The 23,620-nt window shown below is 40.3% G+C and overlaps 3 protein-coding genes across 3 annotated transcripts in view; all 3 read left to right on the forward strand.

Annotated features, from left to right (window-relative positions):
• Window positions 1-320: 320 nt before the first annotated feature.
• ptgdsa (prostaglandin D2 synthase a) lies at window positions 321-5,715 on the forward strand. Its single transcript, XM_030064652.1, has 7 exons — window positions 321-532; window positions 2,474-2,613; window positions 2,791-2,867; window positions 4,693-4,803; window positions 5,004-5,105; window positions 5,248-5,279; window positions 5,413-5,715. The coding sequence occupies exons 1-6, from the start codon at window positions 437-439 to the stop codon at window positions 5,277-5,279; spliced, it is 558 nt and encodes a 185-aa protein (XP_029920512.1). The 5' UTR covers window positions 321-436; the 3' UTR covers window positions 5,413-5,715.
• A 2,526-nt stretch (window positions 5,716-8,241) lies between these two features.
• Window positions 8,242-13,320, forward strand: LOC115369257 (protein AMBP-like). Its single transcript, XM_030065832.1, has 8 exons — window positions 8,242-8,370; window positions 9,354-9,502; window positions 9,627-9,703; window positions 9,885-10,004; window positions 10,543-10,644; window positions 10,779-10,828; window positions 11,304-11,394; window positions 13,151-13,320. The coding sequence occupies exons 1-8, from the start codon at window positions 8,251-8,253 to the stop codon at window positions 13,318-13,320; spliced, it is 879 nt and encodes a 292-aa protein (XP_029921692.1). The 5' UTR covers window positions 8,242-8,250.
• Window positions 13,321-15,901: 2,581 nt separating this feature from the next.
• The window catches only part of LOC115369219 (protein AMBP-like), a gene marked incomplete at its 3' end in the record, with an annotated part of 10,083 nt that continues 2,364 nt past the window's right edge, over window positions 15,902-23,620 (forward strand). The window contains exons 1-9 of the mRNA XM_030065782.1: window positions 15,902-16,021; window positions 16,621-16,763; window positions 17,020-17,096; window positions 17,844-17,960; window positions 18,586-18,687; window positions 19,546-19,601; window positions 20,799-20,880; window positions 21,106-21,273; window positions 22,118-22,291. Coding sequence (XP_029921642.1) covers window positions 15,902-16,021; window positions 16,621-16,763; window positions 17,020-17,096; window positions 17,844-17,960; window positions 18,586-18,687; window positions 19,546-19,601; window positions 20,799-20,880; window positions 21,106-21,273; window positions 22,118-22,291 — 1,039 coding nt within the window. The remainder of the gene's footprint in view (window positions 16,022-16,620; window positions 16,764-17,019; window positions 17,097-17,843; window positions 17,961-18,585; window positions 18,688-19,545; window positions 19,602-20,798; window positions 20,881-21,105; window positions 21,274-22,117; window positions 22,292-23,620) is intronic.

Raw genomic sequence — 23,620 nt, forward strand, 5'->3', positions numbered from 1 at the left:
CATGGCCAAAGTCTTGACTTGTGCAACAGATGTGTCGGTGGTTTTTGAAACTGTGAGAGAGCCTCACCTGATGCTAATAAACATGCCAACTTCACAGACTTGAGCGAGCTTAATATAGTCACACAGTTGACTTTCCTTGGGTTTGCAAGATCTATTCCAGTACCTATGGTAAGTTAAGGCTAAGCCGTGGTTGTTTTGGAAAACAGCCTGTCACACATCTTAACTCTACCTTCAACAGTTGAGTACTGTCCTCTGATCCTTGGCGATGATTGGCTCACAACTAGGTGGGTGGGTCAGGAGAAAAACAAACACTGCCACAGGCATTGCCAGTCTGTACCTGACTGTTCTCTGCTTACTGCTCAGTTTGGGCTTTGAACAGATCACCTCACTCTCTCTTTCACTCTGTCCATCTCGTCCACCTTTTCTCCTCGCAGCCATGAGGATCCCTGTGGTCGCTGTTGTCATGGTGATTGTGTCTGGGATGATGGTGCAGGCGGACGTCCAGCCGCAGAGAGATTTCAGCCTGCAGAGGGTAAGACTGGCAAAACGTGCACACACATGCAGTTGTGCAGAAAGTTGTTTAACTATGAATGCGTTTAAATGGGACAGAGTTGATTAAATTCTAATTATTACATTAAAAAGGTTTGGCTAATTAGTGCACGGCAACACTGTGGAGTGTAAGGTTTCTTTCCACTGTAGATGGGACAGGCTGCACCTCTTTTTTTTTCCAACTGATGAAAGAGGCAGTCATGCTTCTCCTGTCCTCAATATTTGTTCTTTGACAGGTGACTTCATCTCCGAGCGAACACTGTGATCTGATGTGGTGTTTGTGTGTGTGTGTGTGTGTGTGTGTGTGTGTGTGTGTTTGACTACTTTTGGGGATACACAAAAGACTTAGGACCCAGTTATTGGGGATGGCTCGTTCAATTCAAGGATTCAAGGAAGGATTCAAGGAAGGAGGGCCAAAAGCTGTGTCCCCCTTTGGGAAAAAAAAACTGCTTTTTGGAGTCAGTGGTTAAGGTTAGGATTAGGCTAAGGTTAGGGTTTGGTTAAGGTTAAGATTAAGGTAAGGGCTAGGTATGTAGTCATTATAGTTGGGGTTAAGGTAAGTGTCCAGGAAATTAATGTAAGTCTATGTAATTCCCCTAAAGTGACCTAAGTAAATGTGTGTTTGGGTGCATGTGCGTGTGTGTGTGTGAAAGAAAGAGTGTAAAGCAGAGTGAAAGACTGAGCGTCTATGACAGAGAACATATTTTCTCATGTGTATGCATGAGAAAACGTGTCTCTGTGAATTAGTGTCAGCAAATAAGACTATACATGTCGGATCATGTGTGTGCGCCAGCGTTTGAGAACAGTCATTCTGTCGGTTGCGGTATCTGATGAGACCAAAACAATTATGGGATTAAGACTTGTCTCGACACTGCCAGTCAAGAGCCAAGCCTCAAACTGTTATGCTCGATATCATTTCCGGAACCTCATCCGCAAGAGGCCATCAATCAAGTTTGTTTTCGCTCATCAAACCTGTGTGGTGAACAGGAAAACGTAGGACTTGCATGGAGATCGCCACTCAGAATTTAAACATGCAATTGTCTCAAATCCCTCTCTTAGTTTCAGAGTCTCTTATGCAGTCTCCAGGATCTTCTGCGCAAGTTTGACTCAACTCCAAGAAACTGTGGCAGATGTTAAAAAGTTATATGTGTGTTTGTTGTTGTGTTTTTCAGACAGAATGTGCAGACTGACCTGTGTGTTATGCTCTTTTCCTTGTCTCTAAACTGATTTGTGGCTACACAGACTGCTGAGGGCAGGATGGAGGATGTAAAGAGTCAAGAATCAAAAACAAGGAATCCCACCATGCCGAGTCTTTGATGACATAGGAATGGTTTTGAGAAACTACCATATGATACTATATAGTGGAAACGTAAAACACAGCTTGTGACCAGGAAGAGGGAAAAAATGTTGCACACTCCTCCATACATATTAGTCTTTTGCATAATGTTTCATGCCCTCTTAGAGAAGGCCAACTTGATCTTGAAGAAGAAAAGTTATTCAGATAAAGAGTAATATGGAGTGGGCGTGTGCAACAATTTTTTCCCTTTTTCCTGCCAACTTGTTTTCCCACTGGGTCCATTAATGCTAAAACTGTATGCACTCTTGGCACTTTGAAGTGCTGTGAATAAAAACATCTACTAAATGGCATATGTATACAAAGTAAAAAAAAAAAAAATCACCTTTTTCATTGGCTGATTTAATGGTGTTATATTACCTTGGTGAATTATTTTTAGAAAAACGGTAAAGTACATATTAAATATCTGAATATACGGTGTGCATGTGTATTTTTGTCCAGGATGAAGCTTTTTATTTCCTGTTTAAATTGTAATTTTAGTGGATCAAAATAAAGCATTAAAGGTGTGTGTGTGCAGTTGCATGTGTATATACATATGTAGGTCATACATTTGTTTGTGTGTGTGTGTAGTTTGCAGGGAAGTGGTACCGTGTGGGCCTGGCCTATGATTCTCCAGGCTTTGCCCCCTATAGAGACAAGCTGAGGATCTCCATGGGCATGATCACACCGCTGCCAAATGGCAACGTTAACCTCACCATGTGGGCTGCCCGGTGAGTGTGTATCTGTTCACATGCATTGGTATACAGTATGCATGGGCATGCACATGTGTGTGTACTGCTCAAAGAGGAGTGAAGAAAGAAGAAAGAGGAAAGAGAGGAGTGTAGCATGGTTTGGTGAAGAGACAGTGAATAAGATCACATATGTCTTCTGTGCTCTATGTGCTCCAGACCATCCGGCTGTCAAAACAAACTGTACCAATATGAGAAGACCAGCGTACCCGGCCAGTTCACTTACTTCAGCACACGTAAGTCTCTGCTTACTTTTGTTCTTTCTGTAACAACTGGAGACAGGCTTCAACAGCAAAGCAAGACAACAAGCACAAGCCAGTAACAGTAGTTTACTTAGAGTGCAGACAAAAAATGACAGGTCAAACCAGGTAATGAGTCCAACAAGCAAACAAATCTGAAAAAAATGCAGGGAACAAGAATCCAGAAACCTGAAAACAGTCCAGAGGTCGTGAACAGGCAGGCGGGGATACAGAAGATAGAAACCCTGGAAAGCTGGGCAAAACACACTAGACAATCTGGTAGAGAGAGTACAACTGAACCCGTATGCATACACAGAGAAATGAGGGAATGGGATGCAAGTGAGGAGAAAGTCGGGGAACACAGGTGAAGACAATGAGACTGATGAGAGGCTCGAGGGCCTGACTGGATCTGAAATGACAAGAGAATAAGAAACATGAACAAATGAGAAAATAGGGCATGGCAGACTAAGCCCCTGACGTCCCACCAGGCTGATCAGGATGGTCTCGGTGAAAATCACAGATAAGGGTTGGCTTGGTGGTTTTGGTGACCCAGGAGTGCTCCTCAGCTCCACAGCCCTTCTAGTCCATCAGGCACAGGAGGCAGCTCCCCCGGCACTGTATCCTGATGAGATGGCGGACAATGTAGGCTGGTGCACCGTCGATGAGTCAGGGAGGTGGCACGGGTATGGAGGAGGGGTGAAGCAGGTTCTCCTTGACAGGCTTGAGTCAAGAGTCTCATGAGACAGCTGTTTGCGCTCTGCTAGTTGCCGTCAGAGGAACGTAGGAGAGTGAAGGGCGCCTGCATCCAGGTTCACCGGCATTGGTGGATGAAGGCCTGGACTGACAGGACACTTATCTCCCAGGTTGGTAACTCCTGGAAAACTGGAACGGGGACAAACCCATGGCTGAGCTGGGGAGCATGTCAAGCACGTATTGCATCCAGATGAGCTGTGTGGAAAGGGAGGCAGGATTGCACAGTCTCCATCTTCTGGTTCATCTGTTCAGTTTGACCGTTAGACTGAGGGTGAAATCCAGAGGACAGATTGACGGAAGCTCCCAGGAGCCTACAGAACTCAGACCAGAAGTGAATTTTCAGTGTGAGACCTTTTAACCTTCTCTTCAACAATAGAAGTTCAAGTTTGATGAAGAAGTTTGTGGGAAGATGGTGGCTCCCTGCAACAGATCAGAAACACTGGCAATAAATGCAAGCGGGTACCTGTTCTTACTGGAGATATCATTGAGGCCTCTGTAGTCAGTGCAGGGATGGAGGGTTGAGTTGATATTCTATCCATGTAAAAAAAAAAAAAAAAAAATCAGCGAATCTCTTATGTATGCTAACATTGTTCATGTGGAGCAGCCATTTCAAGTTGGTTTTGTTGATTTTTGGAGAGGAGAACACGTGTGTGGGGCGCTGGTAAATAAGGAAGGAACAACCAGTCAACAAGCCCAGAAGCCACCATGAGAGGGCATTATCTGCAGTGCAAAAACGAAATCCAGTAAAGTATTTATTTATTTTAGGTGTTATTTTGCCTCAATATTTTGAAATTTAAAACATCTCCTTTGAATTACCCCTCATATATGTGCTATATTTCCTTTTTCTTTTCTTTTTTCTTATTTTTCTTGATTTCTGTTTCTTAATTTGTCCCTTCCAACTATCCGATTTCAACAGTGAGAGGCCTAAAGTTTCATCCGGTCCAGTTTAATCCAGTCTTCACTGTGCAGATTTCAAGCTTGTTCTCCGCAGATTTTTTTTTTTTTTTAATGAACATACCCCTTCATTCCAAGACAAATTCATTCAAGCCGCAATGTTGTTTTTCCTCAGGCCATAACAGGAGCAAGGACATCACAGTGGTGGAGACAAACTACACTGAATATGCTTTGGTCCTCAAACACAAGAAGTTTGACAGGGAGTACACACAGGTGTCTCTCTATGGTAAGACACACACACACATGCACACACACAAACTGTGCATGTTTCTTCACTGCAGAGCTAATATTTGACTGTTCATCCATCCATCAAATATCTGTACTGACAGTTTAACAGAGCTATTTTTAAAGAATATTTGTATTGTATTAATTGTATTTGTGTCTTTGTCTCTGAATTTTTATATCTCATTGTACGTGTGTTTGCAGGGCGCACTCAGACGCTCAGACCACAGATAATTCAGAAGTTTAAAACCTTTGCCACATCCCGCGGGTTTCCCAAAGAATCTATCATGACACCGCCTCCCTCAGGTAAGCATGAGGAAGATAGTATTGTCATTTCCTCTTATCAAACACACACACACACACACACACACACACACACACACAGATAGCATGTACAATTACCATATTGAATCCTCTTAATTCTCGTCTTTATACTGTTCACCAACAGAAAACTGCCCACCTGCAGCATCTGGGCGCTAGGTGAGCCTGTTCCCAAGAATACTGAAAATCTTTTGATCTTATCTGAAAAATAAGCTGTTGGTTGTGGAAACAGGATTCGAGGCGTCTGTTCGACTTATCATCAGTTTAATGTTTTTTTCCGTTGTTCCTCCAGATTCCCTGATGTCCCCGTACAGGATTTTGGCACCAGGTTCTGCTGTGCTGCTGCAGATCTGAGCACTTCATCCCACTATTTTCAAGTCTCACTATGACGTCCTATACACTGTACACACTCAGACAACATTTAATCAGCCTGTGCTTGTGTCTTCTGCTTAGTGTGGATAAAGAACAGCGATTTAAACATTGCTGATCAAACTGATACTTTAATTCTCTTTAACTGAGAGTGTTTTCTCATTTTCATTGTTGTACTACATCTTGGTGCTGGCATAGTGGAATAAAAAGTGTTGGGTTAAAGACATTGTGTATGTGCGTATGCAACAAGTAGGTAAAAAAAAAAAAGTTCATCATAGCTGGGCTCATTAACAACTGAGTAGGTACCAAAGACAATGACTACCATTTTTCACACTTGTAAAATGATGTTGAGCAAGGCCACAAAAAAGCTAAAATTATTAACATAAGCATTTAATATTATGATTCTTGTCACTTCTTGTGGTACAAGAGCATGACAACTGATGAAAGATAGAGAGGCTTTGTTCAAATGTAGGTTTCACACAACCCATCGTGTTGAGACTATACTCCTTAATCAGCCCTTCTTTTGCGAGACTTTGCTTCTTTAATTTTTATCTCTAAAACAATATAGTGTCAATATATAATATCACATAAATTCCTTATATTTGTGTGTGTATATTATAAATGCCAAATACAGTAAAAATTGTTTAAATTAAGTTTAATGATCATTTATTTCTGTTAAGACTCAGTTCTTGTGCTGCATTCAAAAACTGTTCTAAATTTTTAACTGAACAAAAAATATTTGTATCATCTGCAAATAACACAAAATTCAAACATTTTGATACTGTACAAATCTGATTTATAGACAAAATAAACAATTTGGTATATTTAGAATTGTAATTATATATTTTCACATATCTATTTTTGAGATATATATAACCAAGAATATGTTAATCCTCGTATACCATCATTTTCCAACTTTCTCAACAGTAAAGCCTGATCAGTGATGTCAAATGCTTCTTTAAAGATAATCCAAAAATCTCCCCAGTGTATTCCTTTTTATCAGCTGCAGTAGAAAAATCATCCATTAATGCTATTGAGGTAGATCAGTTAGCTATGTTATATTTATTAATGAAACTATCCAGCCTATGAACAAGTAATTGTTTCAGCATACACCTTTTCGATCACTGATGAAAATTTTGCACAAAATAGTATTTTTTTTTTAATCATTTATGACTATGGAGACTGAAATAAATTCAACTGAATTATGTTGACCCAAATTGTTAAAGCTGGCAGTAGATTCATAAGGAGGTTGGTAAACTATGACAGTGGAGGATCTCGATATCAGGCTGATGTCTGGCCTTCTCATTTCTCTCAGTCTCACCAGTAATAATTTTGTTTACTCTCAAGTTCTGCTGCCAAGGACTTCAAGACTTTGTTACAGAGCCAAATGAATCATGGTGGGGCAGCCTGACAGGACGTGTCTGAGCATGACCGTCACTGTAAGGTTTAGGGTTCATGGAAATTTGGCAACACATCACACATTAACACTCTGCCTCTCTAACTCTCCCCTCTACACACTTTCTACACTGCAGACTAACTTGGTGTTACTCTACTTGCATGCGGAGTTACTTGTGCCAACCGCCAGGCCTCCACAAACTTTGCCGTACAATATCTTCCTGTTTATGTGGTGAACTTGCTCGCTGAATTGCTTCTTTAAGGGTCTAATTCTGCCATTTTTGCTGTAGTAGGAGCTACACTTCTTACTGACATGTTTTTGGATGATGTTTGTAACAACTCCAGTCCAGCTCTCATGCTTTTGAACTTGCTCCAGCAGCCCCTGCCTAAGACATCATGGGTATCACAGCCTCCTGCAGACTCATTCAGAGGTTATTCATTGGGCCACAACACTAGCTTTGTTGCTCACTGGCTACATCTTACACGCTTTTACTATTCTTATAGCAACCAAGACACAATCAGAATCACAAGACAGGGAATTGATCATTATGTGTGAAGGTATGTAGAAATAACAATACAAGCCAAGGAAAGACACAATGTGCAAATTAAAGGTCTGTCCTTTGTGCTCATTCTCTCTCAGGGAGAGACTGATGGAGGAAATCTCTCCACTGACTCAGGCATAAGAGTGTCTATAAAAATGCTTGTACACAAAAACATGAGCTGTTATTGCAAAATATGTGATAACTGGAGAGAAATAAGACTGTTGTTGTTTCTTACCTCTTGAATTATGTTTTCCTTGAGGTTTAAATTCCACTCAGTGAACTTACTGTGATTAAAAAAAAAACTACCTAAGCATGGAAAAATGTCAAATAGCAATTACAATTATATCAAAGTAAGTTCTGTTTTATACAGCTTTATATACCCTTTTGTGCGTACTAATTACCAGAATCTCAGGTTATGACATGTATTGATTGGTTGTTTGTTTTAGCCTCAAATTCTGAAGTCCAGTGCTTCACTGCTGTTTGGCTGAACAGTGAAATCTTTAGATCAACAAACACACAATCATGTGCACACATGCATTTGCACACACACACACACACACACACACACACACACACACACACACACACACACAGATGGAGATAATCAGAACTTTGCTCTTTTATTTGTGTGGGTTTTTTTTGTTTTCTTTTCTTTTTTTTTTTCCAAGAGTTGTGGGTGGGTATTTATCCAAGCATGTCTCAAACACACAGCTTGACTCAGAGAGCTGGCTCAGGGGTGAAGGTCAAAGTGGTGATTAGTATTAAGTAAGGGATACCCCCTCAGCCCTCCCAGAGACGGGTGGACAGACAGGCAAGCTGGTAGGATGCAGAAAGGAGTGAATCTAGTTTCTCTTCTTCTCCTGGGGTGGGCCTGGACCCTCCAGGGGGTCCCTGTGCTCCCAGAGCCTCACTACCAAGCACAGAAGAACTTTGACCTAAGCCGGGTGAGTGGCTGGCATATTTTGTCATTTCTGTAATTTTGCATTTTTTTTTTTTTTTTTTTTTTATTTTCTTTTATCTTTTAGCCACATCTTTGGTGGTTCTCTTTTCTGACGAATATTGCTGGAATTTTAACAATAGAGGAGGCCATTTTGTGTCGAGTTCAACTCAACTGAGGATGAAACTGGTGCAAGAGAGTCCTGTATTGACTGACTTTTGTGTGAATTCGATTTTCTGTGATTGCCCTGTCACACGATCCAATCACCGACTGAAACAATACATTTACACATTTTGTCTTGTTTTTATTGCAGCTGCATAGTAAACTGAGTGCAATTTCTCAGCAAACAGTCCGTCACTGCAGTAGCAGAATTGTTCATTAATCCATTAACTGTAGCCAATTTTGCATAAGGGGTGCAGCCACAACCACAGACACTCCAATCTGCATGAGCCTGTTAGCTCCCTAGTTGTATTTTTACACTCAGGCACCTGCCTCTCATTGAAGTCCACGCCCCTTCGTTATTGCCAGCAAGTCATTCTGGGAAACCGAAGCTGACATATGTCGAGGAAATTTAAGTAAATTGCTTGCACCTAAAAGTAAATTACAACAAATCAACTTTTGGAATTCAGTTTACATCACAAATTGATTATAGCTAACAGTGTGCAAGATTGATTTTTAGAGCTGTGCCTGAATTCCACTCTACATGTCTCACTTACTTTCACTCATAGTTTGTGCACTCTAACCTGCTCTGTATTTCCTCTTTCTCTTTCCTCCCTCTCCTCTCACTCTTTCCTACCATCCAGATCTCCTGTTTCATCTCCTCTTCCCACACCTTTTTCACACTTCCTCTCCCCTTGCCTCCTTTTTTCTCAACCCATTTTGAGCTCAATGAATGATATTGCAGCAGTGACATCCGCACGTACACAGATACAAAATCACATTTGCATAGATATATTTTCGCATAACATGTGACTTTGAGGTTCCTTCTAGTTCCTGGGGAGCTGGTACGAGGTGGCAGTGGTATCGACCTGTCCTCGCTACATGCAGCGTCACAAAGCAGACCCAACCATTACTCAAGTGGACCTGCAAAACGGCACAGAGGGCACGGTCAAAGTGACAGCCACTGTACACCGGCAGGTGTACGTATACATTCACACACAAGCTGCCACAAACAATATGAAATGTTGTGTACTCAGTTTAACTTCAATAAACCTTTTGCCTGTGTATGTGTGTATGTGTGTGTGTGTGTGTGTGTGTGTGTAGGAACGGCACATGTTCTCAGGAATCCACAGATTACGGCCTGACTGACACTCCCGGACGATTCTTCTACCATGTTGCCCGTATACATTTCTCTTGCTTCCTCCTAATTTGCACATATTCTGAGACATTATCTTACAGACAACGTTTCAGAGGCTGTGGTAGTGTTAACTACAAGGCAACGTGCTTGTTACATGCACCACCCACGTGTTTTTCACATGAATCTGACATGCGGCATATTTGTGGGTACCGTCCTCCCTGTAGAGTACGGAGTCGATGTTCATTCCTATGTGGTTCATACCAACTATGATGAGTACGCAAACATCATCATGCTGACCACAAATAAATCATCAGGAGCCAATACCACTATAGTCAGGTTGCACAGTGAGTAGCCACTTCTAATTTATAATATTTCAATAACAAATTGGACTAACAGAACCCCTTTATTTATTTATTTTGCAATGAGATGTTGTGTTAATATATGAAAGTAAATTATCCAAAGACCCTCCGTTATCACTGAATCATCCCACTGAAGATGTTGCACTGCAATGCAAGCGTGCGTACCCATGCATTGGATTTGTTCTACATCATTGATTATGTATGGATAAACTAAATTGACCATTATTTCACCCACTTTTTTGCTACCGCACGCTTTTTTGTGGTGCAAACATTTATTCAGTGAATTAAAGCTGCAAAAAGAAAAGTAAAAGTTGAATTAGCCATAAGACTTTATCAGATTGGCCTGACTATATTTTAGCTATGGGATTCCTGTGTGGAAATTATATGTAGTGTTGTCCTAACTTCTTGTGATTGTGCTTTTCTCCTCGGTTTCCCTTCTAGATGTACTTGTTAATATAATTCTGTGCTACTCATCCGATATCGTACAGAATGATTATTGTAAATAGAAATTCTGCCTCCTTAGGTCGAACTATGGATGTGACCGACACTGTGCTGGATGAGTTCAAAAAACTGGTCAGACAACAGGGGATCAGTGACGACACTATCATCATTAAACAGAAAAAAAGTACAACACACACACACACACACACACACACACACACACACAGTAATGCACACACTGAAACACCCAAAAGACTATTGTGTATTCTGACAGCTCTTTCTCTCTCTCTCTCTCTCTCTCTCTCTCTCTCTAACCAGGTGATTGTGTCCCAGGCGTGAAGGTGACAGAGCCGACTACTCGGCCTCAGGTACCTGCTGCACGCACTGCTAACTAGATTTATTGAAATCAAATTTTCACTTTACTGAAATTAGATATATATCCACATTTGGACTCATCCGTCTATTTACACTGTACATATCATTCCCAAAACACAAAAAACATCTTCCCTGATTTCTGTTTTTTTTTTTTTTTTTTTTTTATTGTAAATCAGTGGTTAACAGCCAGCAGCTATACCACCACATAGACTGAAAAAAATGTTAATGTACTTTAAAGTACTATGTTAATATCAATATACTGAATACCACAAAACATGGTATACAGATGTCTTGACGGGATCACGTACATCTTAAAATCATCTTGGATTTCACAATAAATATATAATTTTCTTATTTTCAGCGTGGTGCACAGTCATTCTTTTTTATACTTTTCACTGCTCTGATGTATATTTATGTGTGAATTGTGACTTGGTTGTAACCATGACTGATCGTGTGCCTGTTTCCCAGAAATCTAAAAGGATGGTGCTGCGTAGTGTGCTTGAGGAAGACGGCTCTGGTTTTTCTCACAATTATGCTGACTACGGGATATTCCAGGACGGTAATGGGCCAATGAAGAAATGATTAATTTTGTTGTAGTTTTCAAACACATTCACGGATCATGAAACCCGGTGGGACGGACAGTCATGAGTCACTGCAGCACTGACAGCCTCTCCCAGCTGATTGGTTGAAAGTTAAATGCCCTTCAAAAACAAAATTACCTAAAGGGGACGGGGCTAAGCACAAGCAATGCAGTAGTTTCCAAACGCATGCACATATGCACATAACATCACAAAACCTGGTGGGGAGGTTAGTCATGGGTCAAGGTGTCTCTGAAAGAAAAAGTAGAAATACACACAAATCTTGGTGGGTGCTGGACTGAGGCAGAAACCAAATCTCTGCTGACCAACATGCTCCACACACACTCCTCTTCCTTGCTGTCTTCAGTCTCAGATCAAAACGTTGTTCTTATGGAACCTAATAGAAGGATTTAGGTGGACCTTCATAGTGGCACCAACTTTCTCCACTGATTGGCTGCAAAGGGGCATGTCCTATAGCAACAGCATTGCCAAAAGGGGGATATGGATTAACACAAATGACACAACTTTATACAGGTTTGCGCTCTACTGAGTGCCCTCTTGCATTTAGTTGTCCAATGTGTATTGGCAGAATACACAACTGGGGCACTATCATGGGATCTAAATGATATAAATCATGGGATTGATCTCCAGCTTCCATCTCACCATCTCAGAAAAATGGGACAGCCAATGAGCTTTCTGCAGTTCTCAGGCTTTCAGGTCATACCTCAACCATTTACCAGTGGGTGTACATAAATGATATGGTTGAAAAGTTGAAGGTTCATCTGCAAGAGCCCTCACTGAGCCCGCTTTCTCTGTTTTCTGCCTCTTTATCTCTCAAATCTCTCCTAAAATCTCTGAAGCAGTATTTCTAGAAGAAGACATTGGAGCAGGAGGTGCAGCAGGAGCTGGAGGAGGAGGTGCAGCAGGAGCTGGAGGAGGAGGTGCAGCAGGAGCTGGAGGAGGAGGTGCAGCAGGAGCTGGAGCAGGAGCTGGAGCAGGAGTTGCAGACTGCGGGGCACCACCACACACAGGACAATGTGCTGCAATACAACAACGTTACTACTACAACTCCTCTTCTATGAGTTGTGAAGTCTTCAACTATGGAGGTTGTCAGCACAATGGGAACAACTTTCACACCGAGAGAGACTGTCTGCAGGCCTGTCGCACTGATGGTGAGAAATGACAGCTCAAGTCATGAACATTTTCACTTGTTTTATTTTGGAATGTAACGACATGCATTTACTTTAGTACTGCACTTAAGTAAAGCTTTGAGGTACTTGTGCTTTTCTCAAGTGTGTTTCCATTTTATGCTACTTTATTTTTTCTACTCTGTTACATTTCAGAAGGAAAATGTTGTACTTTTCACTCCATTTCATTTATTTGACAGCTTTACTTACTTGTTACATTGTAGATTTAGATTATTAATACAAATTATAAATCAACTAATAAATTATGACATATTTTATAGGTTAAGCTACCCAACAGTATATAATGTAATTAAAATTAGCTATACCTTTACCAGCTGCAGCATTAAAGTGATGACCACATAACTAGTCCAAAAACATGATATATGTGATTTTTAATGAATACTTTTAATTTTACTACTTTAGCTATCAATTTCTGTTCATGTGTGCCTTCTGACCAGTGTGTAGTCCCACCAATAAAAAAAAAAAAATACAGGTACTCGTCAAGACTCATGCACTCTCGCTGTCATCTGTGTTTCTTGTCTCTCTGCAGCGGCATGCCTTCTGCCCCTGGTGACTCACAACTGTACAGGCAAGTCACCAGTCTGGGTCTTTAACTCCACCAGCAGTGTGTGTGTGGCCCTGAAGCAGGACATCTGCCAGGGGAACGGCAACAAATTCAACAGCAAGAGCGAGTGTGAGCAACTCTGCAGCACGCTCTAAGATGGTGAGGGAAGAGCACACACAGCCAATAAACACGCCAAGAAACATTCTCATACTGACATAATGGAGTGGAAGATATCCACTAAAAGATGCCTGTGTGAACAATGGCCTTTACCCACACATGCACACATATGCATCACCAAATCAAAAACACATAATATACAAGTTTCTGCACGGTTTCATCAAATTCATGTTTATTCGCTGTTTCAGAGGGAGAGTTCCTGGAGGTAAACTGAAGAGGAGGGTGGAAACCGGAACAAGCAGTCACCACAGACAAGCATCTCTTTATTTCATCAGTATCAAAAGTTTATGAGAAACAGTATAATAGTATAAAAATGGTATAAATAATGCATTTGTGTGTGTTATTTGTGCTGTATCATCTAGACTTGATATGTTCATTAATTTGTGATTTGTGAGTATGTAAAAAGAAAACTATTCCATCTAATAGTGCATGCTGAAAGCAAAGTGTCACAATTTTTCCTCCAAATGCAGTAGAAACATGTTTAATCTGAACCTCAGAGCACTTTATCAATAAATGGCAAAAGGAAAATACAGAAATGCACATGTACTGGTCTTAATACAAGGACTGACTGTATGCCATTTAACAGCATACAGTCAGTCTGCCATTTAACAAAAGAAGCAAGGACATCTATCAGTAACCACAAGAAATTTCACAGGGCATCACTGGTGTGTATTTACAGAGGCTAAATAGCAAGTGTTTTCACAACAGGGATGTGCAAGGTAGCTAATTAAAGCAGAGATCCAACAGAAACATCTGCCAAAAATCAAGCACTGCAGGTACACTGTATGGACAAAAGTATTGGGCCACATCTCTTACTCACACTGAATGCAGGTGTTTCATTCAGTCCCATTGCCACAGGTGTATAACATTTAGCAGCTAGCCATGCAGTCTGCCTTTACAAACATTTGTGAAAGAATGGCTTGTTCTAAAGAGTTCACTGAAATCCAGTGTGGTGCTGTAATAGTGATATAATAGGGTGCCACCGCTGCAACTAGTCAGTTTGTGAAATTTCTTCCCTCCTAGATATTCCACCATCATCTGTAAGTGGTATTATTGCAAAGTGCCGAGTGCTGAGGTGCATAGTGCATAAAAGTGGCTGACGCTCTGCTGACTCGATAACTGCAGAGCTCCAAAACACCTCTGGCATTAACGTGGGTTTTTTTTTAGCTCTTACAGTCAAACTTTACATCCCACATACACTTTCCATGAAGCATATCACCTCATATTTTGCTACCTATCATCTCAATGGTGAATGAGATATGACTTAATTAATGTAGTTTCGGGTAACTAAACATTACAGTAAAAAAAAAAAAAAAAAAAAAAAAAAAAAAGTCTTTTTAATTTATGACCCAATGGTTGCAAAAGACCTGTGCCATACCTGTATGCACAAGGTTGTCATTCAATAAGAAATGGTGAATTTGGACTTTGAGCTCCTCATTTGAATGAACTATTTGCTCCTTTTATGTCTCAAGTTAAGAGACATAAAAGAAGCACCGCTGCAGTTCTCAGAAGTTCGATTGGTATTCAAGATAATCCACAATGCTGCTCCTCCACCAATAAGGAGCCTTTTTTCAGCTCTGCTCGGAGCAAATGAGCAGAGCCTCTCTATCTGCTCTAAGCTCAGATTTAAACATCCCTCTGAGGCAAAGGGCCTCGAGACAATCAGCTTTTCCATTTACAGCCACTAAACACTGGAATATACTTCCAGCTGAGTTTAACACTTGTACAGATTTTGATTTTTCCTCCCATGCTGCAAAAAAAGGATACTGAGCAACCTGTCGTGTCCACAGTAATTTTGACTGTGACTCTGATTTTTAATTGTAATTTCATAGTCGTACTGGATGAATGTGCTCTAGGAATTTCTCTGTTGATGAGTGCTAGTAGATGTGTCTGTATATTTCTCAGTGTGATAGAGTCTATGTAATGTTATTGCATGCATATTTTCAATGTTTTCAGTGTCTGGTGGTTGCTGTGTCTATACCTGCCTACGGACCACAGAGGGAAAACAGCTAATAGCTAAATCTGGCATAAATCATCTTTTCTCATCTTGAGATTAATGTTTTTTGTTTTTTTGTGCATGGTCTTTGTTTAATAAATAAAGAATTAATTAATTGAAGAGGAGGTGTCATCGTGATAAGGCATGCTAACTTTTGATAGCGAGCAGACGGAAAAACAATTTGAATACTGCAGGGTAAAATCTCATCTATTTATTAATCATTAGCTTCTCAGATCATGACATGCATTGATTCACTGATGCCGCTGTAACTCTGAAGTCCAATATTTAACTGGTCAGTGGCTCAGGCAAGCCAGACAACAGAGAGAGATAGAGAAGCAGAACTTTGCTCTTTTACTTGTTTGTCTTTTTACTTGGCTACAACAGTGAGTATATGCGGGATGGCCAAAGCACACATATACCATAGGTCAATGGCCCTGTCCCCTTTTTGAAGGACTGAGATGGGGGTGTAAGGCAGGCTGAGTCACATGAGCGGGCGGCTGCAGGGATTCAGAGCCTCAGAACATCAGTCCTCTCAGAGACGGGTGGACACACAGGCTGGTAGGATGCAGAAAGGATTGAATCTGGTTTCTCTTCTGGTCCTGGGGTGGGCCTGGACCCTCCAGGGGCTCCCCGTGCTCCCCGAGCCTCTGTACCCCACACAGGAGAACTTTGATCTGACCCGGGTGAGTGGCCGACGTCTCTAGTTCACTCCACTGTCCATGAAGGATCATCTATCTTTTACCTTTTATTCACAAACTGCTCTTTATTGCAATCTTTGATTACATATTTTATACTTTTTTTATTGACGTATTGAACCAGGCTACTTGCTCCTTATTACAAGGGGCAATAAGGGGTGTAATATTTTCTGCGTCACACCTGGAATATTTTGGTTAAGTAATTGCTCACTACTTCATTTCTCTCTACTTGTTTTGTATTTCCTCTATATATTTTCTTTCCTGGCTTTCTGACTTGAAGGAAGTGATTATTGCTTCAGTTTGGTTTCCATTGGGAAGGAAAAAATCTCAGGGAGTTAATGGAGTCAGCAATACAAGACACTAATGATATGTTTGTATTGGTTCTAGTATTATATAACACTTAGTTAATTTGGTTTAAAAAAAAAAAAACACAATATGAATATCATCATTATTTTAAATCTTTTTTTTGGCCGGGCATGAGTGAAAATCTGAATATACTCCACATATGTGTACAAAGGGATTGCTATGCTGTATCTCCAGATTTCACTGCTCATCAGTCACAAATAATGTTTGTCTCCTGCTTCCAGTTTCTGGGAAAGTGGCATGACGTTGCGGTGGCGTCCACATGTCCCTACATGCAGAGTCACAGAGGAGATGCAGCCATCGGCTCACTGGAGCTGGAGAGCGGCAGCACCAACAGCACAATCAAGATGACACGGATTGTACTGCGGTACACACACACACACACACACAAATAAAATACTGCCCCTTTATCAAACATGCACATAGGCTAGATACAGATACAGATGCATTAATTTTAGTCAGATTACTGCATGTTTGCTACACTCATGGATCATTCCCTACAGCAACTGGTAATGTAGGAAAACACTTTTGGGTATATGTTAATTTCAGCTCACTACTCGTGTGTGTGCGTGTGTGTCTGTGTGTGTGTGTGTGTGTGTGTGTGTCTGTGGTATTGCTTATAGGCATGGTGTATGTAAGGAGATCAGTGGTGATTATCAGCTCACAACCACACCAGGACGATTCTTCTACCATATCGAGAGTACGTCAGTTTTTGTCTCTCTATATCTGTATCTATATCTATAGCAACTATTTCATGTTGTGAATGACAGGTCATGTTGTGAATGACAGGTGTTATTATGTTTCGTGTTGTAATTGGATTGCTTTTCCAGGTAGAAGGGGTGGAGAATATAGGTCTAATACAGAGCTGTTCAACTTGAGCAGCAAGTGGACCAAATTTGAACTTCACTTTGTTCTTAGCAGAATAATTTGTCAGTGAATGAATATAGGTAACTCTTAATCTCACAGTATAACATTAATAGATCTATTACTACATGAATAGCCACGTGCATCTCTTTTCTTCTTTTAATAGTATTGTAATAATCAATTGCAGCCAGTCCATGCATAACAAGTAGGGCAGATAGCGCTGTAACACTTCATACACAAGAGCAAAAGGTTACATCTAACAACAAGGAGAGGGGAGGGTGTTTTGCTTACAGATCTCGCCAGAGGTGTCACCAAATCTGCTGGAGGAACAGACTGGCTGATGTCTGCTGGTCTAGGATCAGTTTTTTTATGTCTTATTTAGTATTATTTAATATGCAAAAGTGATCCTAGATCCTAGATCTGGTGTTCAGTCGTTCATTCTCCCTCTGTTAAAGGCTCAGCTGGGTTTTATAATGTAATGCAAAAGTAGAGTTATTAGTTTTTAGAGCATATAGTTTGTAGAAAGTAATGAGTAACTTCACTTTTTTTTTTTATGGGTAACATTGATTATTTTGCGCTGCAGAGTGGGGGGCCGACGTGGACGCCTATGTGGTTCACACCAACTACGATGAGTATGCCATTGTGATAATGAACAAGAAGAAGACGTCAGGGACCAAGAGCACGTCAGTGAAGCTCTACAGTGAGTGTCTGTCCTCCTGTCCTTCATCACACACACACACACACTGGAACATTTTAATAATTTATTTAGGGGACACCTGCAGGCTGGACTGATATAATCCTGCAACATTTCATGCTTGATCTGATAAAGACCAAGTATTTTTGGCTGTATTTTGATGTCTGGTTTTCTGTTTTTTGAACACCTAAGAAAGACTTTTACATAATTACGTACAATAGATTATCACACAATATTTTTTCCCTTTTTTTTTTCTTTTACACTCAACCATAACAGTGAATCAAGTTTAATTATTAATGTTTTTTGTATTATTTTAAATATTTGCGTTTGTTAAAAGCAGGCAGGGTTAATCAATTTGACAGTAGTAATTTAATTCAGTTAAAACACTCACTAAATAGCTATATATATATGTGTATATATATGAAGCATCCAAAAATGTGTCTGTCAGCTATTTTGCTTGAGTAGGTGTCATTGTTTAAAAATGGTCATTATCTCATTTTCGAGCAAAATTCCTCACAAGTAAAAAAAAAAAAACTGTGGATCTTAAATGCTTTACAATGTTTTATTCAAATTTTAAAATATTTTACTAAAATGACTGTAAGTATGACGCTGAAACTCTGAGTCCTTTTAGGTCGAACTATGGATGTGAGAGACACTGTGTTGGATGACTTCAAAACTCTGGTCAGACAACAGGAGATGAGTGAAGACACTATCATCATCAAAAAGAACAAAGGTAACACACACACACACACACACGCACGCAAATGCAGTGCAGCTCCCAGAGATCAGTTGATATAATCAAACCGTGTGGCCAGGACTGTGCGTCAACTTAATCCATAAATGTTCTACAGCTGAAGTTTTAGCAACTCTTTTATTCATTTATGTTTTTAATTTATTTTTCTGTCACAGCCGTAGTGGCTATCACTCCTCATTCTGCTCGTCACTGTGGGCCAGAGCCTGTTTCCTGGAAAAGAGCTACCAGATGGAAAGTTTTCATAGCAGAAAATTTCCCCCCCCAAAAAAAAGTCACAAAAAGAAAGGAAGAAAGGAAGTTGGCTACTGAAAAAAAATGGTTACTGGTTGTATTGCAGTATCAATCAGTCCTAGATGGTGGTAAAACAGACCCCTCTTTATATGAACCTCTGGTAGACTATTTCTATGAGCATTTTGTAGACTATTTCTTTAACATGGTGCACAGAATACAGTGCATTACTACTGCTCCAATAGTACTGACTGAAGTTTGTAAATAAGAACTTGTTCTTAATGATTTGCCTGGTAACCCTAAATAAAGGTTAAATAAAAATAAAATAAATAAAGTTTGTCTCTGTGCTTACATGAGTAAAGTTCAAACGATCCGACAACACACACATTCAGTTTCCACACCATCATCATTGTAATCATTATCATCTGCTCTATATTTCTGTCTTTCTGAAGTTCTCTCCATTGTGTTGTTATGTTATTCACTTATTTCCCTCTTGGTGATTTGAAAATCTGGCATTTTTTCCACATTTGACTGTCACACTGCCAACGTGTAAACCAAAGTGAGGCTTGAGGATTAAATGATGAGTTTTTGTTCTCTCTTCCTCACCAGGAGAGTGTGTTCCAGGAGAGCAGGTGGCAGAGCCCACAACTCATCCCGAGCCTCAGGTACTCACATTTAATCATTTTTGTCATAGCCCATGGTTGTTTTTTCTGTTTTTCATTTTATAGACGTTTTTTTCCTTAGAATTTGTCTCACAGTGTGTGGTTTGTACATCATTGTGAGCATCTATTTGCTTTTAAATTTCATATAGAGTTTCATATAAAAAATCTAGTGAGTAAACTGAGGCAAAAACTTGGGTTCTTATATAGGAACAAAACCAGCTTCCCAATGATTAGCAGAAGAGGTGCTTCTCCTTCCACCCTTAAGCCTTTAAATGCAGTCTATCACTCTGCTCTTAGATTTATCACTGGTGCAAAATATGATACTCACCACTGCATTCTTTATGATACAGTCGGTTGGCCGTCGCTTAACGAAAGGTGCAACAAACATTGTTTTCAGTTTATTTTTAAAGCCTTAGTTGGTAAGCAACCTCCCTACATCACATCCTTACTGGAATGGAAAACAGGTCCTCACCTGACCCGTTCCAGTGGCTTAATGTTTCAAAATCCTGGAACGCTCTCCAAAGCACCTTAAAACTGGAAAGTCTACCCTCTTATGCTCAATTTAACTCTATTATTTAACTCTGTTATCACTAGCCACTGTGTTTCTAATTGTAACTGTTTTAATTGAAGTCCAGGCGCATCCATATTCAGTCTGACTGCAGTTAGAAATTGTAACTACGTTCTGCCGAACAGGGCATCCAAACACTGGTGAAAACACACACCCAGAAAGATTTGTGTCAGATTTTATTTCTCCAAACTGTGTCCTCGGTACATGTTGAATGTACAACAATGAATAGCAGGCAGTGGGTCGAATGACAGTGAAATGTTAGATGATTGTTCGGATAATTTGTAGTTATGACGCCAGGTTTATTCTGTTTCGACTAAGAGTCTTAGTGGGTCTTGGTTCTCAAAGCAGCGATCCCAGACATTTGTTTACTTGGTCAAGGCCACAGAGAAACACAACCTGACCGAGGCCATGATGAGAAGCTGCAGGTCCCAAATGTTTATCATTTTCACATCTGGCCTTTGGATATGGACTGAAATAGAGGGACTAACAGAGCACAAGCCTGAGGATGAGTCAAATGTTGTCTGCGGTGGGATGCTACCTGTAAATGGGATTTTAAAAAAAATGGAATATGTAACATAGCTGCTTTTGTATAACATGCAGTATTTGTGTGTTTGGTTGTGTCTGTCTTTTAGAGGGCTAAAAGGAACGTGGTGCCATCCCTGGCTCCTACAGACATGGAGGGCTCTGGGGATTTGCTTGTGTTCAGAGAGCCAGGTGAGAGGCCACGACAGACTAACACATTCCTCTGCACAGAAACACATCGAGGAAAATGAATGTGTCTTGATGAATGTGTCTCTCATCAGCCACAGACTGGACATATCACCTGTGCCATTTTGATGTAACTTACATTCGTTTGGCACACTGACATGCCTTTGTGTCAAGTATGGGACGTCCAACATTAATATACCTTTCTCTGTCTCTGTCTCTCCCTCCCTGTAGACGCCTGTAAGGCACAGCCGGACACGGGGCCATGTTTCGGGATGAAAGACCGTTACTTCTACAACTCTACTGCAATGGCTTGCATGATCTTCAAATACGGAGGTTGCCTGGGCAACCAGAACAACTTTCACACGGAGAGAGAGTGTCTGCAGACCTGTCGCACTGAGGGTGAGAGACACATGTTGTGCATCTGTGTGCATGTCTTCTCAAGAATAATACAGCTTGGCTTATGTTTAACATTCTGTGTTTTAATGGTTTGCTTTTTTTGTCATATTCAAATACAGATAAAAATTCATGCATATCATATGAATTATAATACGTTGACAGTACATAAGATATAAACCTTTTTGTCTGTTGCTTTCTTTTTTGTTCTCAGTACACGTGTGTCTGACTACTCGATGCAAATGCCTCCAGTTGTCAAATTAAAATATAAATACAGATACCTACATAGATAATATATTATTCCTGTTATTATGGTGACAATGTATGAGATATCAGCCTTCTTGGCCATTGCTATTTATGTATTTATTTATTTTTTTACTTATTTAATTTTAAGTATTTTATTTTACATATTTATTTTATATTTACTTATATTTATTTTATTTTTATATTATTATTAGCAGCAGTAGTAGTAATAGTAGTCATAGTAGTAGTATTTGTTTTTTTTATTTTTTTTTATATATATTTTTCTTCTCAGTGTTAATGTATCTTGGCAAACCATAGTACGAATTGTAGCCACCAGAAAATCTACTGAAATAGATTAGAGTATATACTGCCTTACAAAAGCAAACAGCCTTTTTAAGTTGCCATATCAACAAAAACTAAACTATAATAAATTTTGCTAAACAATATACCATATACTTATGTGCCATCAGTTTTTTTTTTTTTTTTTTTTTTTTTGGTGACACACACTGACTTCCTTGACCTTTTGTTTGATTTGCTGATCCCGGCCACCGCAGGTGTGTGAGCTGGACCAAACCGCTCATGCGTTCCCTCTGTTCTGTCTCTGCAGCGGTGTGCCGCCTGCCCATGGCCGCTCACGCCTGTACGGGCGAGCCGCCAATCTGGGCCTTCGACTCCTCCGCCGGTCTGTGTGTGGCCTACAAGCAGGGCTTCTGCCAGGGCAACGGCAACAAGTTCTATACCAAGGCCGAGTGTGAGGAGTACTGCGGCGTGGCCAAAGAAGGTGAGAGCAAAAGATGAGGAGTTAGTATAGTATACTGTTACTTAGCTGATATTTCACATGAAGTAGAGGGAAATGTTTATGTAAAAATAAAAAGCTCCGTATTTAGAATGTAGTCAGAGTAGAAATAAGTAGAGGAGAGAACCCCTCATGCACTCTTTTACTATTCTCCTCTGATGCTTATGGACAACCACAAAACTTGTTCTCTGTAATGGATGAGATATAAAATGAAGCCGAGTACAATATTTCAGAGAAAACAAAGGTAAGCAAAAGAAACACTGCTGAGTCTCACCGTTGGCAGAGACACAGAAACACACACACACACTCACACTCTGTCTCAGTAACTATACTCACATAAACAATACTGCCCTCAGATGTATACACACATACAAATGCATCATTATAACAATGGTACATTTAATTTCCTCTGTTACAGAGCTCCTGGCGGGAAACTGAATGAGATGGCAAGACGCCGAAGCTGAACTCGGCTCACACAGATGCAACACAGACCAGGAGCACACAGCAACACATTTTCTGCGCACAGATGAAAGACACATCATGATTTTGGCACAGCATTGACAGAATATGTACAATTAAATCATAATAAATGCCAATAAAACAAGTCTGTTCATCCATCAGGCTTAATGTTAAGCAGTGTGTGTTTTTGCACAATTTTATATGAGGCCTCAGATCATCATTGTGAAGCGTGCAAGTGACCAATAGAGGGGGATATTACTCCAATTACACACCAGTCAATCCACCTTTTTACCACATGCACATTTGTAAACACTTGCACATACACACAATTGCATACACTCATTTTTTTATATGAGAGGTGCTTTATTAACATGATACAGCATTCCAATAAATTGCCAAAGCACAACATAACAAAGTGAAACAACTGATTTTGAACAAAAATGATAACAGCTTTTAATATGTATGATATTGATGATATTGTTCCTTCTTTGTCCAACAACAGTAATGGTAACAGTTCTGCAGCTACATTCAGCTGCACTGTATTTTCTCTCTACATACTTCACATTATTGAGAAGGGTTGAGGTTACAAAATTCAGATCATATCTTACCTGATGTGTTGAAAATATTTCTTTATATTTGCCAAAGCGCAGTCACAGTCACATACATGCCCACACAACAGCCACTTTGTGGGGGGGGGGGGGGGGGGGGGGGGGGGGGGGGGGGGTTGACAGATAATGAGCTACCCCTACAGTGGAGAGGAGCTATAGAAACACATGTAAGCATCATAAAATACAGCGCCCTCCTCATTCCTGTCATTGGCTCCTCTGCTTCAGTTTTAACTCTCCTCTCTCCTTT

Source organism: Myripristis murdjan, chromosome 12, assembly GCF_902150065.1.
Source record: "Myripristis murdjan chromosome 12, fMyrMur1.1, whole genome shotgun sequence".
NCBI lineage: Eukaryota > Metazoa > Chordata > Actinopteri > Holocentriformes > Holocentridae > Myripristis > Myripristis murdjan.

Coding starts and splice junctions, on each gene's coding strand:
- ptgdsa (XM_030064652.1), top strand. CDS start 437: ATGAGGATCCCTGTGGTCGCTGTTGTCATGGTGATTGTGTCTGGGATG. Junction 2,614..2,790: donor CTCACCATGTGGGCTGCCCG/GTGAGTGTGTAT, acceptor TATGTGCTCCAG/ACCATCCGGCTGTCAAAACA. Junction 5,106..5,247: donor CATGACACCGCCTCCCTCAG/GTAAGCATGAGG, acceptor GTTCACCAACAG/AAAACTGCCCACCTGCAGCA.
- LOC115369257 (XM_030065832.1), top strand. CDS start 8,251: ATGCAGAAAGGAGTGAATCTAGTTTCTCTTCTTCTCCTGGGGTGGGCC. Junction 9,704..9,884: donor ATTCTTCTACCATGTTGCCC/GTATACATTTCT, acceptor TCCTCCCTGTAG/AGTACGGAGTCGATGTTCAT. Junction 11,395..13,150: donor CTACGGGATATTCCAGGACG/GTAATGGGCCAA, acceptor GTCTCTCTGCAG/CGGCATGCCTTCTGCCCCTG.